This window comes from Petaurus breviceps, unplaced genomic scaffold, assembly GCF_028583685.1.
Source record: "Petaurus breviceps papuanus isolate PSGF00001 unplaced genomic scaffold, PetGlider_PUasm1.0 90808, whole genome shotgun sequence".
Lineage (NCBI taxonomy): Eukaryota > Metazoa > Chordata > Mammalia > Diprotodontia > Petauridae > Petaurus > Petaurus breviceps.
In genome coordinates this window covers 2079097-2092707 of record NW_027187349.1, presented here as the reverse complement: position 1 = coordinate 2092707, position 13611 = coordinate 2079097, and the positions used below count along the sequence as shown (strand labels likewise).

Below are 13611 nucleotides of genomic sequence, written 5' to 3'. Positions count from 1 at the left end.
TCCTGGGTTCAGGTCCTGCCTCTAAAGTACTGGTTGCCTGACAGTGATTGTCACTTAAGTTTTCACTATTCTACAGGTGCTCATGTACATTTATAGAGGGAGCTTTCTTAGTGGAAATTCCCTACATTGATGAAATGATACCTTTTTTTTTCATTTATTCATTGACTCAACAAAATCCAGTTCTGGACCAGAAACAAAGACCCAAACCCAAGTGGTTAGCACTATGTTGCTTTACATATAGTAGGCACTTAATATATGCTTAATCCCTTCCCTTCATCCTAATGACAATGAATGGAAATTGTAAAAAGATTTAATTTTGATTGAAACAATAAGGAAAACTTTTAGCAACGCTATCCAAAGTGAAATGTCTTTCCTTATCAGCTGCTAGTTTCTCTACCACTGGGGCTCTCCATGCAAAAATTTTCTGAGCATCTGTGAGGGGGGCTGTAAATGGGATTCTTCAGCTATAGGTTGGATTCTGAGATTTCTGAGGTCCCATCCAGGCCTGAGATTCTTTGATTCTGTGAGAGATACTTGACCACAGTGAGGAGGGGACAGGTAATAACTCCCTGGTGTCCTTACTCTAAGGGTCCTCAGGTAGCTCGGAGCTATGTTACCCTTAAAGTTTGGGGAGGGGCTGTTTGCATCCACAAGAGCCCCAGGATGTTGAGTTGCTGGTTAACTGCTGTGCCCTCAGTTTCTTCATCTGTAAAATGGGGATGATGATAACACCTCCTCCTAGGGTTATTGTGAGGATTTGGTGATGTAAAGCATTTTCCTGGTACATAGTAGCTGCTATAAATAGTTATTATTATGTTACTCTTGTAGAAAAGTCATTCAGTAAGTGTTTATTCAAGTACATGCTATGTTTCAAGTACTGTGCCAAGTGCTAGAGATATGAAGAAAGGCCAAAAAAAATCCCCCCCAACACTAGTCCCTGCTCTCAAGGTGCTCACAGTCCAGTGGAGGAAACATCTTGAAAACACGATTAATACAAACAAGATACAGACAGACCAGATTAGAGATAGTTTCAGAGGGAAGGTGAAGAGAGGGCCTTTGAAAGACTTCTTGCAGAAGGTGGGACCTCAGCTGAGACTTGAAGGAAGTCTGTCTGCAGTGATGAGGAGAGAGAGAGAGTTTAAGAGATTTGACTTACATATGGGACTCTAGTCTTGTGAATCACAGCCCCTGATTCTCAGTTCTGGAAGTGGTATGATATAATGGGAAAAGTCTGGGGGCTTCAGTTGAATCCAGGCATTGATGGTCGGTAGCGACCTTATTAATTTTTCAGGGCTTCTCAGTCACCTTATCTGTCTAATGGGAATAATAATACTTGTACTGACTGCTCAGGGTTGCTAAGGAAAATCCTTTGACGTACATAAGGTTTTAAAAACGAGTGATTACTGCTCCAAAGCCATTTTAGGAACAACCTGCTCCTCTAGCTATGTGGCCTTCTGTAAAATGAGGGTGTTGGCTGAGATTGATCCTTCCAGCCTTAGTTCTGAAGGTGTGGTTCTTGCTTTTTTCCTACTCCTCCCAGTTGCTGCTGCAAATGCATTAATAGGATCCTGGATTTAGAACTGAAAGAGACCCTTGGAGGTCCTTGAGTCCAGCCCCCTTATTTTACAGATTTCCCAGAGTCACCCAGACATAAGTGGCCAGAGCTGGCATTTGAATCCAGGTTCCCTGACTCCAAATCCTTCATTCCCAACCCCCACCTCCCCCCCACCCCCGACACTGTACCATGCATTCTCCCTCCCAATCACACTTGTTACCCTCCACACTAAAACAATGATAAGTGAATGTCATTGGCTCTGGTCTCAGTGTCATAGAGGAGTAGAGAGGGAAGATGTTTTTATTTTGTGTAGATGGTTTGGTTTAGTCAGGTGTGTGGGAGGAAGAAAGGTCTTAATTTTCTCTTTCCCTTTGAGAGCGCCCCAACTTAGAGAATGATGGCTTTGAGGCTGGGCCATCATCAAGGTATCTCCATCCTAAGGAGAAAGTACACAAAATAAAAGGGAAAACTCAAGAGTGCCCACCACTGCCTCTTGCCTTGGAGCTTAGTTTCTTGAATGAGAAGGTTTTGCAATAGAGCCACGGTTATCCAAACAGGTTTTTCAAGCCACATATAATAACCATAGGCAGGAACTTGCTGATGTCAGCTCATAACTGCCTCCAAACCACAGGTGTTTCTGTCTTTTCTTGAATAAGAGTTTGAGCCCGATTCACACCTCCTTTTCTGCCCTCGGCCCTCTCCCCACTTGTCGGTTTAACTGGCGCTTCCGTTATCTGGTTTGTAATTTCCCCAAGTTGAAAAGCTTTAACATAGGAGTGAGCATGCACCTTCTGTCTGTCTGTCTCTCTCTCTCTCTCTCTCTCCTCTCTCCTGAGACACACCTTGTTTTTATTTCTAAGTCCACCCTTCACTGGAATCAGTCTGGTGACCGAAGTTCTTTTCCTTTTAAACTGAGTTTGGAAGTCAGTGAGTAAACATTTAAGAAGTACCTTCTGTGTGGCCCTGGTCAAGTCACTTAAAGTTTTCAGTGCTCTAGACAATTCTTTCCTTAACATTAGAAGTTGCCAAACAGTTGCTGACGCACATGGGTAGGAGGGGTTTTCTCAGAGGTAGTATCAGTGAACTCAGGTCTAGACCAGAAGAACCCTGCTCATTGCTAATAGTAGCATTGAGTTAAATGTTTGGAATTCATTGCTCCAGCAATAAAGAAATTCAGTTAAAGGAAAGATGAGTTGAATCTGTTGATAGATATGATAATATCTAGCATTTATGTGGCACTTTAAGCAAAGTGCACTTTACAAATATTATCTCATTTTATCCTCACAACAACCTGGGAGGTAGATGCTGTTGTTATTTTCATTTTATAGATGAGGAAATAGATGTTTAATGACTTGCCCAGGGTCACCAAGCTAGTAAGTGTTAAGATTTGAACTCGGGTCTTCCTAACTCCAGGACTAGCTCTGTCAATATCTTGTATTAGCCAGCTGCTCTAAAAACAAACACATCTCTCTGTAGGTCCATCACTGAGACCCATCTGCTGCCTGTTAATGTTAATGTTACTTGCACTTTCTTTTGAAAATGACTATTCAGTTGTTTTTACCATTAGATTGTAAGCTCCTTGAAGACAGGGCCTATCTTTTGCCTCTATTTGTATCCCCAGTGTTTAGCCGCAGCGCCTGGCGCATAGTAGGTGCTTAATAAAATACTTATTGAATTGAATTTTATAGTGCAGACTGCCTCACTGGATGTAGCCTCCAAAGTACCATGATCTCAAATAGGATTGGATAACTTCCACAAACCTGGCAAGTCAATTAGTCATATCAGTATGACAATTAGGCCGCCATGTGAATTAGCTTCCAAAACCTGGTCCTCTTTTTTTTCTTTCTAAAAGTTAAGCAATAGGGGTGGCTAGGTGGCGCAGTGAGTAGAGCACAAGCCCTGGAGTCAGGAGGACCTGAGTTCAAATCCAGTCTCAGACACTTCACACACACACACACACACACACACACACACAAAAAACTAGCCGTGTGACCTTGGGCAAGTCACTTAACCCCAGTTGCCTTCCAAAAAATAAAAGTTAAGCAAGACTTTTGTTGCTTGCTTGTATATAAAATTGTAAGTGTCACCTTAGATCCAGCAGCCCAACCAGCATGCTCTAGTCAAAAGAGTCTTGGATTTGGACCCCTCTAGAGAGCCACGGTTCTGATCCCATCTTGTCATTTGCAGTCTGCATTCACTAAACCTCTTTGATTCTCCATTTTTGGTAAAACGGGAGTGGGAGGTTGGGTTGGACTTGATTTCCAAGGCCCCTTATAACTCTTCAATCCATGATTCTATATCCATGCTTCATGATTCCCACTCATTCTTAACTCACTACATATTATAATATGACCACTTTTTTTTAAAGCATCTGTTGGGCTAGGATAAACTTCCAACAGGAGAACTTTGTATCTCTTTTTAGCACAAGCCACTTATAAACTCCTTTAAAAAAAATTCTGCCAAACTTTATTCTGTTTTGGCTCTTGGAATAGCATTTTTTAAAGATAAGGCTTCCACGATCAGTCCTTTACTTTGAACATTGAAACCACGCTCATAAATGGTTATGGATTAATTCGAACTTGAAGTTTCATGGTTTTTCAAAAGGACAGGCCACAGCTAAAGGGTGCTACCAGTCATCAAGAGATCCATTGATGGCAAGATGCCCAGGTCCACAACCAAGGAACAGGAAAGACGATGGCACAGTCTGATGATATAATTTTTCCAAGAATAGCAACAGAAATTCTCAGTGTTTGAGATGAGGGAGAATGTAGTGATAGGACTACATAGAAACCAGCCGTTTCCTGGTTGCTTAGTGTTTAGAAAGAGTTGTAAACTTAGTCTCTCTGGTCCCACGGTATTAATTATGCCATCGCAAATTGAGCAACACTGGTGTGGTTCATTGTTTCTTTCTCATTACTAGCTCTGATGCGGGCTTCCCACAGAAACCCCACAGGCAATGACTATACATACCCATGATGAAGCAGGAGGCCAAGTCAGATGATTTCTTTAAGCCCCCTTTTTTCTGCCTGTTAATGCTGATTCATACTCTCAACATAACACAGGTTACTGACACCCTGTGTATGTATTTATACATACATATAGGAAAATTATTTTCCTTCTTTAAATCTTAATGCCCAGATTTAAAAAAATTAAGCAAAATACTTAGATCTATCCATCCTACCTCAGAGGCTTATTACCTGTGTGACTTTAGGCAAATCAGTTAACCTCTCCTTGCCTCAGTTTCCACATCTGTAAAATGAGGAAGTTAGAAAAGATGATCTGTGGGGTCTCTCTCTGCTCTGGATCTCATGACCCTATGATGCTTTCCCTTACTTTGGGTAATATGTTAGCCACATAGCTAGATGGAGGTTGTTTCTACCTTTGTCCTTTAATAATGTCACAGAGTATATGCTAAATTCAGCCCAGAACCTGGGCTGTATTACCCATAAAGATGATTATAGTAGTGTTGGAATCCTTATTTAAGTGTACAGTATGAATCAGTGCAATGAGTGCAGAATTTGGAGTCAGAGACTGTGGATTTACTACTTTCAAAACATCATGAACTTGGGCCAGTGACTTAACTTCTAGGCTTCAGGTTGATCACCTGTAAAATAAGGACTAGTTTTGAGCCATAAATATGTGATCCAGCAACAATGATCATCATACTGGGTGCTGTGAGAGATAAAAAAGAAGTATTAGTTAGGATCTCTACCCTCAAGGAAATTCGAAGCCTAAGAAAGATATGATTTATAAAAAGTTAAGACACAATACCAGAATTTAATAGCTAGGCAAAACATTGACTTGAAAATATTGTTCTTTGAATAATGTTGCTGCTGCTATATACAACATTCTCTTGGTTCTGTTCATTTCACTCTTCAGTATTTCATGCAAGTCTTTCCATGTTTTTCTAAAATCAACCAATTCATCGTTCTTATAGTAATATTTTAGCACAATCATATACCACAACTTGTTTAACCATTCCCCAATTGATGGGTATCCCCTCAAATTCCAGTTCTTTGTCACCACAAAGAGAGCTACTATAAATATTTTAGGACATAGGGATTCTTTTTCCTTTTCCCTGATCACCTTGAGAAACAGACTTAATAGTGGTATTGCTGGGTCAAAGGTATGCATAGTTGTATAATTGTTCAGGCATAATTGCAGATTGCTCTTCAAAATGGTTGGATCAGTTCACAATTCCACCAACAGTGTATTAGTGTCCCAGAAGTCTTGAACTTACATGGCAGCTATGTGAGTGTAGAGAATGGAATAGGTATGAGAGAGGTTGAAGAAGTATAACTTCAGCAAACACTTGTAGCTGATTGGATATGGGAATTGAGGGATAATACCAAGATAGCGATGCCCTCAACAAAAATATGGAAATTTGGAAGGAGGGGTTATAAGGGAAGATGATGAGTTCCATTTTTGTACATGTTTTGTTTGAGATAATTATTGGACATCTGGATGGAGATATCCAGGAGATATTTGTTGATGTAGGATTGATGTGATATTCAGAAGAGAGGATATGGGAGTCATCTGTAAAGAAATGACTGAGCTGTACTCAGTAGACCCACAGTTGTGGATTGACCTTTTTTTCTCTTTATTTCTTTAGATTGACCCCAAAGATTGGCTTCCCTTGGAGTGAAATCAGAAACATCTCTTTCAATGACAAAAAGTTTGTTATTAAACCCATCGACAAGAAGGCACCTGTAAGTTAACTTGGGTTTGAGGTGTTTTTTTTTTCTTTTTAGTCCCCAAAGCAGAATGAGGTTCTGAGACAGTGCTCAGACTGCTCTGACATTTGAGAAGGAGCTGGTGACTTAATCTATTCACTTGTATGGGGAGAATAATTACTGGCACAATTATATAGAAAGGGCCTCTTGTGCCACATGACTGCTCATTATAGTATGACAACAAAGTGGAAGACATACACTAATGGAGAGCTAGCCATTCCCATTAACCCAGTTTTTTATTCAGAATGGCCTTTTTCTTCCTAATGAATCGTTGCCTCTCTGGGCAGTTTTTCTAAATGATCAGTAGCCTCTCATGGGAGTGGGGGCCTCAGGGTTGATAATTCATAATTGTTTATCTTGCTCTGGGGGTTGGGGACTCTTCTTGTCCACTGGGCATCTGTGTTGCAGTGCCATTTTCTTGGTCTCGGATGGATTTCTGTCTATGAGGCCTCTAGTGTCAGACCTTTGAGCATTTTTCCTTTTGGAGCTGCCTTCGAAACTTGACTAAATTAAGAACTGAACTCATAATTTGGGTTTCCCTTAGGGAAAATCTGGTTATAAATGAGGAAAACCTGCCAGTTTCTCTGTTTGATGGGACCTGAAAAATTGGGTTATGGTTTGACCAGAGCAGGGATTCTTTTTTTTTTTCTTTTTTTGGAAGGAGGAAGGCAGGGCAATCGGGGTTAAGTGACTTGCCCAAGGTCACACAGCTAGTAAGTGTTAAGTTTCTGAGGGCGGATTTGAACTCAGGTCCTCCTGACTCCAGGGATGGTGCTCTATTCACTGCACTACATAGCTGTCCCAGAGCAGGGATTCTTGACCTGGATCCCCTTGTCAGTCTAATAAGACATTATTCTCAGAATAATGTTTTTTCAGTGTGTAAAATAAAATACACCAATGATATTGAAATAAATGTGATTTTTCCCCCCATTCAAATTAACAGAAACTATCCATGAAAGCTTTGAGGAACCATGAACTCCAAGTTAGATGATCTCCTATGGCCCCTTCCAACCATATTAGCTCTGATTATGACTGACATATTGAAAGTAATGTTTTATTTAGGATTTTTGTTTTTTTTGTGGGTTTTTTTTTCATTCTTTTCCAGGACAGATTTTTTTGCCTGCTGCTTCTCTGCAACTTTTAAATCCAATACACAATGCACATTTTATTTGTTATTTAATTATTGATCATTCTATTTTATTATTATTAATAATGCTCTATTAAATTTGTTATTTAATATGTACTAGTAATTATTTAACACACAAACAAAACTGCTTATAATCCTTCCATGAACTTAAGCCAGTTCCTTTAATGCCTGGTTCTGTATTTTACCAAAATTATAACAAAGGGAAAAAACTTGGTGTCCTTGTGTCATTTTGGTTCCTTAGTTACAGCATTAAGCTTAGGAAGGCAAACATGGGCTTCATGCCTTGGGTATTTATTTAGTCTCTTGAGATTGGGTATTGCTTAGGGATGGTAACCTGCTCAAGAAAGAACACAGTGCTATTGTCCAGTTACTTTTTCCTTACTGTCAGCATAATTTAAAAGCAGCATGTCTTGACATAATTTGTTAAGGTATTTTCTTCTTTATTGAAAATCCTTCCTGCTGTTTGTGAACGCTTGCCTCTTCTACTGTTAGTAACAAAACAGTTACTTAAAATTAAAGCAGTACTTAATGCCAGGACTTCAGCTCCACAGGAGCTGGTTACAAACGAGGAGCAGTCCACAGTAATTTACAGCATCCCTCTGAGTGAGGTTAGTTGTAGTTTATTGATGTTATTGATGATAGAAACTGAGGCAAAGCAAAGCTGGAAAAGTCATTAGGGTACTAGGGTTGTCCATTTTATGGAGTGAGCACTGAACCTGTGGTCCACAAAGTAGGGTTTGATAATGGCTGGGCATTACTGGCTGTGTGACCATGGGCAAGTTACTTAAGCCTTTCGGGGTCTCAGTGTATTTATCTATAAATTAAGGGGGGGGGCGGAGACTAAGCAGCCTCTCAGCATTAAATCCTGTGATTATTCTTGGAAGGGCTTTTTGAGTGCTGAAAGTAACCTCTTAGAGGTTATCTATATACCAAACCCCTCAGCTTACAAATAAAGAACAATGGTTCTTCATCTTAACAAGTGGCAGAACTGGGCATGTTTTTATTCAGTTTTATTTTCAATTCCAAATTCTCTCACTTCCTCCACTCCGTCCCCCATCTGTTGAGAAGGCAAGAAATGCAATATTTATCATACATGTGAAATCATGCAAAACATATTTCCACATTAGCCATTTTTGGGGGGAAAAAATTTTTAAAAAGAATGAGAAAAAATATGCGTCTGTTACCACTCTGAGTCCATAAATTCTCTCTATCTGGAGATAGCATTTTTCATCATCATGAGTCACTTGGAATTGTAGTATTTCATAGTCAATTTCTTATTGATCAGACTTACCAAGTCTTTCACAGTTGATTATCTTTATGTTACTACTGTTAGTGTGTAAATTGCAGAACCAGAAATTTGAACCCAGGCTCTTCAATTCTCCTTCTAGTTCTTTCCTTCCTTCCTTCCTTCCTTCCTTCCTTCCTTCCTTCCTTCCTTCCGTCCTTCCTTCCTTCCCCTTTCTCCTTTCTTCTTTCCTTCCTTTTTTCTTCCTTCCCTCCTTCCTTCTTTCCTTTCTTCCCTTTCTTCCTTCTTTCCTTTTCTTCCTTCCTTCCTTTTATTCCTTGTCTTGCCATAAGATTATTTCAGATTTGTAAATATATTTTATAATAATGAAATAATGAACTTTCAAGCCAAGTCATTTGTACTACCTATTACTATTGCCTAGGTGATTTTTTTCCCTCCCAGAACTCTTCTAGGTTTTGGTTGTTGTTGTTGTTGTTGTGGGTTTTTTTGGTTTGTTTTTTGTGGCTTTTAAACAACAAGATGAGGTAGTATGGAGACAGACCATCTCCTTTAGAAACTTTTTAATGGTGGGCAGTAGAAACTAAGGTTTTCAAGTTTAGCCTTTCATCTCAAAGATACAAAAACACAACATCAGAGACGAAGATTGTGCATGCCATGTTAAGATTCCTCATCTTGACTGCCTTGTGCAGAGTCCAACAAGTACTTAAGGTCCAGTAAGTTTCCGCGTCAGCTTACAAATGAGCTGTTGTGTAGTAGTCACCGAAAGTTGCAACAGACTTTTTTCCCCCCAGTCATACTTTTGCTAATGACCAAGCATTTCCTTATTAAAAGTCAGCTGCTTAGCACAGCCCCTCAGGTTACAAATGTGTTTTATTTCATTGACCCCTCCCCACCACCACCATATGGACCATATGAGGGGTACTACCTGTAGTAGCTAAGTCCTTTTGACAAGGTTGGGGGTTTCCTTCCTCACCGTAAATATTCTCTCCGCTTTCTAGTCAGTTTGTTAAAGAGGCATCTGCCTATGGCAGATTAAGATACCCCCAGGAAAGATGGACTTTTTCTGTTTTAAAAAAAAAATCAAAAAAGGTCATTATACTGCAGGCTTCAGAGCTTAAGTAGAAGTGCCTGAAAAGTGCTAACCAATTCACAACTTTTGACCCTTTGTTCCAAAAAGGGAAAACTTCTCATTAAATTTTAGAGGCACCCTGTTCCTGACTTGGCTCTGATGCAACAGTGGACTTTGAGGCCTGTGGTTACCTTTAAAAGGGTACATCCACATTGCTGCCATATTTTTTGGATCTCTGAGACCAAGATACTTGTAACAAAAACAGAAAAGAGGAAAAAAAAAAAACAGAAAAGAACCCATGGCCACGCTCATCGACATGAGGGTAACCTGGGACAATAACCCAAAAATTTCTTAGTGGCTTGGGGCCATCCTACTTTTGAGAATGTTTCTCTTCCAGTCATCTTTTTCCTTCTTTGGTGGTCTTCTTTAGACTCCTAGATTCACTTTTCCATGGATTTTTCCCTCTAGAATTTCTTTAAGTGAATTTAGGAAAAGCATGTCTCAGGTGTCTGGAGAAAGCATAAGAAGAAAGCATGTTGGGTGACCTTGGGCAAGTCACTTAACCCCAATTACCCTGCAAAAATAAAAAAGAAAAGCACATTGGGTGGCTTTTGCCTCCAGAGGTTTCCATGACAGCCATGGGTTTAGAAATCTAAAAGAAGGTGACTCCGCAAGTGAGAAGTCTCCATAAGTGTGATTGCTCAATGCTTCAGGACATAAACCGGTTATCTGGAAGGCACAGCTCTAAGTTTCCTCCCTTTTGCTTTTTTCCCTGCCCCCTCTTCCCTTGGGACCCTGAGTAACATTGCACAACTAAATTGATATCCTAATTGCTCTAGGGGACTGGCTGCCATAGAAGCGCAACACTGGTTCTTGGAAGACTTTTAGTTAGTGAGAAAATCTCATCTCAGTCCCTAGTTCTGGTCCAGTGAATTTTTTTTTTAAGGCTAAGTAGTTCTTTGTATATTCTTATTTGTCACAGTTAGGATCCATTTATGGTACTGATTATGAAGCCATAATACAGTCTTATTGTTTAATAAAAGGTAGGTGGGTAATAAAAATACCTTGTTTTCCTCCCAACCTCTCAGATACCATCTCAGGAAACCTGATGATTTAATCCAAGTATTTGAAACTCCAGAGGGAGATTTCCCCAAGAAAGATCAGAATAAGCGCTACAATAACATCTAGAACTAGCTCCTTATTACCAGCACTCAGAATTTTTTATTCATATATACACACACACACACATACATATATGCATATATACACATACATACATATAAACACACACACACAGAGTTCCCTATATTTTGCCAGTAATGTCTCAGTCCAGTAAGTTATTTTTATAGTGTAGATCACCTTTGTATCTCATAAGTATCTTGTGTTTCCTCAGATGGTGTTTGGGGGGTACCCTGTGGTTGTAAGGAGAAACTGGAAAGGAGCTAAACTGAAAGATTTTTGCCTTAATGTGGTTGTTTCTATTACTAAAACATTAGTCACTGTTCTCTACTTCTTCCTTTCAGCCGAATTGAGCCTTATGCTTTGATACGATACGGTTGAAGGTTGGAAAATGAGCACTTTCAGATAGATGTCTTGGCGTTAATTAGAGCACAAGCATTCCTTTCTGGCTCTTGAAATTCTGACTAACGCATCCCTTTCCTGCAAAAGAAAAAAAACAGTTTCATGTGAAGAGTTATTTGTTGAGTGAGCATCCGTTGCAGGTTGAACATGTTATAACATGATGCTGTTGAGGTATAACAGAAATCAAAGAGAGTCGCTTGTCCTCAGGAAGCCTACAGTCTAATGGAGGAAATTTCCATTTGTGAGCTCACTCACTCAGACAGCTCAGGTGCCCTAATAGTATAAGAAGCCCAGTAGGCAATTCCATTCCTCTCTTCATCTGTTGCTTTTGGGTTGGCGCCGTTTTCCTCCCTTGGTAAAGCAGAAATCATTCTCTTGTACCCATACTCCTTTCAGCCTTAGGGTCTTACGAGACACCTGTGATTTGGAAGCTGGCAGAGTGATTGAGGATCACAAGAGAAATTCTGTTTTGTCTCATAGGACTTTGTATTTTATGCACCTCGCCTCCGGATTAATAAGCGGATCCTTCAGCTCTGCATGGGGAACCATGAGTTGTACATGCGTCGTAGGAAGCCAGATACCATTGAGGTACAGCAGATGAAAGCCCAAGCACGGGAGGAGAAGCACCAGAAACAGCTGGAGAGGTGAGCCAAGAGGAGAGGGAGGTCAGGACCAAGGAGAGCAGTGCAGTACACCTTGTGTACAAAAATAGAGTAAAATCTGTTAGTGGTCCCAGTGAGTGGACCTGGAGAGACATCATGGGATCGTGGAGGGCATATCAAATCCGGCCCCCTCCTTCGACAGATAAGGAAACTGAGGCCCAGGGAGTTTGTGACCTGCTCAAGGTCACACAGGTCCTCCAGCTCCAAATCTCATACCCTTCTACCATTCCATCCTGCTGCCTTCCTAGGGAAGGCTGTTCATCTGCATAACATACCAAACATTCACCAAAGCTGCTTCATCCTAACACTCCCTTCTCTTCCACCCATGCCCCACCCACATCACCTGTTAGCTCCCTTTTGTGTTCCATCTTCTTCCATTAGAATGCCCTCCTTGAGGGCAGGGGCTACCTTTCTTTCTGCTTGTCCTTAGCACTATAGTAAGCATTTAACAAATGCTTCTTGCTAAACATACAGAACACAGGCCCTCTCATTGAGCACCAGGATTCAGAAGACCTGAGTTTCAGTCCTGACTGCCACTAAGCACTTGTATGATCTTGGACAGTACCTTAGACCTTGCTTTCTTTGTTGATAAAATGAGCCACTTGGTCTTTTCCAACTCTGATTTTCTGATTACTCTAATGTTGAGATGTTCGTGTCTCTGGGACTGGAAACCCGTTGGTAATCACCACTGTCCAAAAGAGCCACATGCCTACCGTACTATGGCATCTACACTAATTTAATATTCTAATATAATTTTAATATTTATAACATTATTATTTATGTTATTTTTCATGTTTAATATTCTAAGATAAAGATGTAGGACTTGAGAACCAAAGTCCCCTGACTGCCCTGGAAGCTGAATGTCCAAAGGCACAAGATGAGAGACTGTAGGAAGCTCTAAGCATCACTTTAATTACAGAACACATTGAGGGTGGGCTTTATTGTTGAGTTTGGTTTTGAAATGAGTATGTTCTTCCACACTTTGAGGGGGAGAGATATGAAGGGTGGGCTACAGGGCATGTGAAGCAGAGAATTATCCCATAGACTTGAGAAGAATAAAAAAGCTCATGGTTTCCAGTCTTTCAGGTATCCATGGTTTTCTGTCTGAAGTTTGAAGCTTCTCTCTCCCTCTTCCTTTTGCCAACAGGCAGCAGCTGGAAACCGAAAAGAAAAGAAGAGAGACTGTTGAACGAGAGAAGGAGCAGATGTTGCGAGAGAAGGAGGAGCTGATGCTGAGGCTTCAGGACTATGAGCAGAAGACCAAGAAAGCAGAGAAGGGTAAGGAGGCTGGTGGTACATGTACAGTTGAGCTGTCCTCTGTCATGAGGGGCAGAGTGGTGGAAAGAGAGACGGGAGGAGGGTGGGGAGATAGATGGAGAAAGATAAAGACAGACAGAAATATGGGGAGAAAGATTTAGAGGGAGAGGTGGAAGAAAGATAAAATCAAACAAATAGGAGAGAGAAAGGTGGAGGAGAAGGAGAGACAGAAAGGAGAAGAGAGGAAGAGAGATAAAGACAAAGAGTGAAACGGGGAGGGAGAGGAAGAGAGATAAAGACAAAGACTGAAACAGGGGGAGGGAGAGAGAGAGGGAGAGGAAGGAAAACATGAGGGAAAGGA

The 13611-nt window shown here is 40.6% G+C and overlaps 1 protein-coding gene across 2 annotated transcripts in view; it reads left to right on the top strand.

The window, feature by feature from the left end:
• EZR (ezrin) overlaps positions 1-13611 on the top strand; it is a 71334-nt gene that overhangs the window by 50848 nt on the left and 6875 nt on the right. For both annotated transcript variants that reach the window (XM_069070339.1, XM_069070338.1), the window contains exons 8-10: positions 6168-6264; positions 11812-11975; positions 13141-13271. In XM_069070339.1, coding sequence (XP_068926440.1) covers positions 6168-6264; positions 11812-11975; positions 13141-13271 — 392 coding nt within the window. The remainder of the gene's footprint in view (positions 1-6167; positions 6265-11811; positions 11976-13140; positions 13272-13611) is intronic.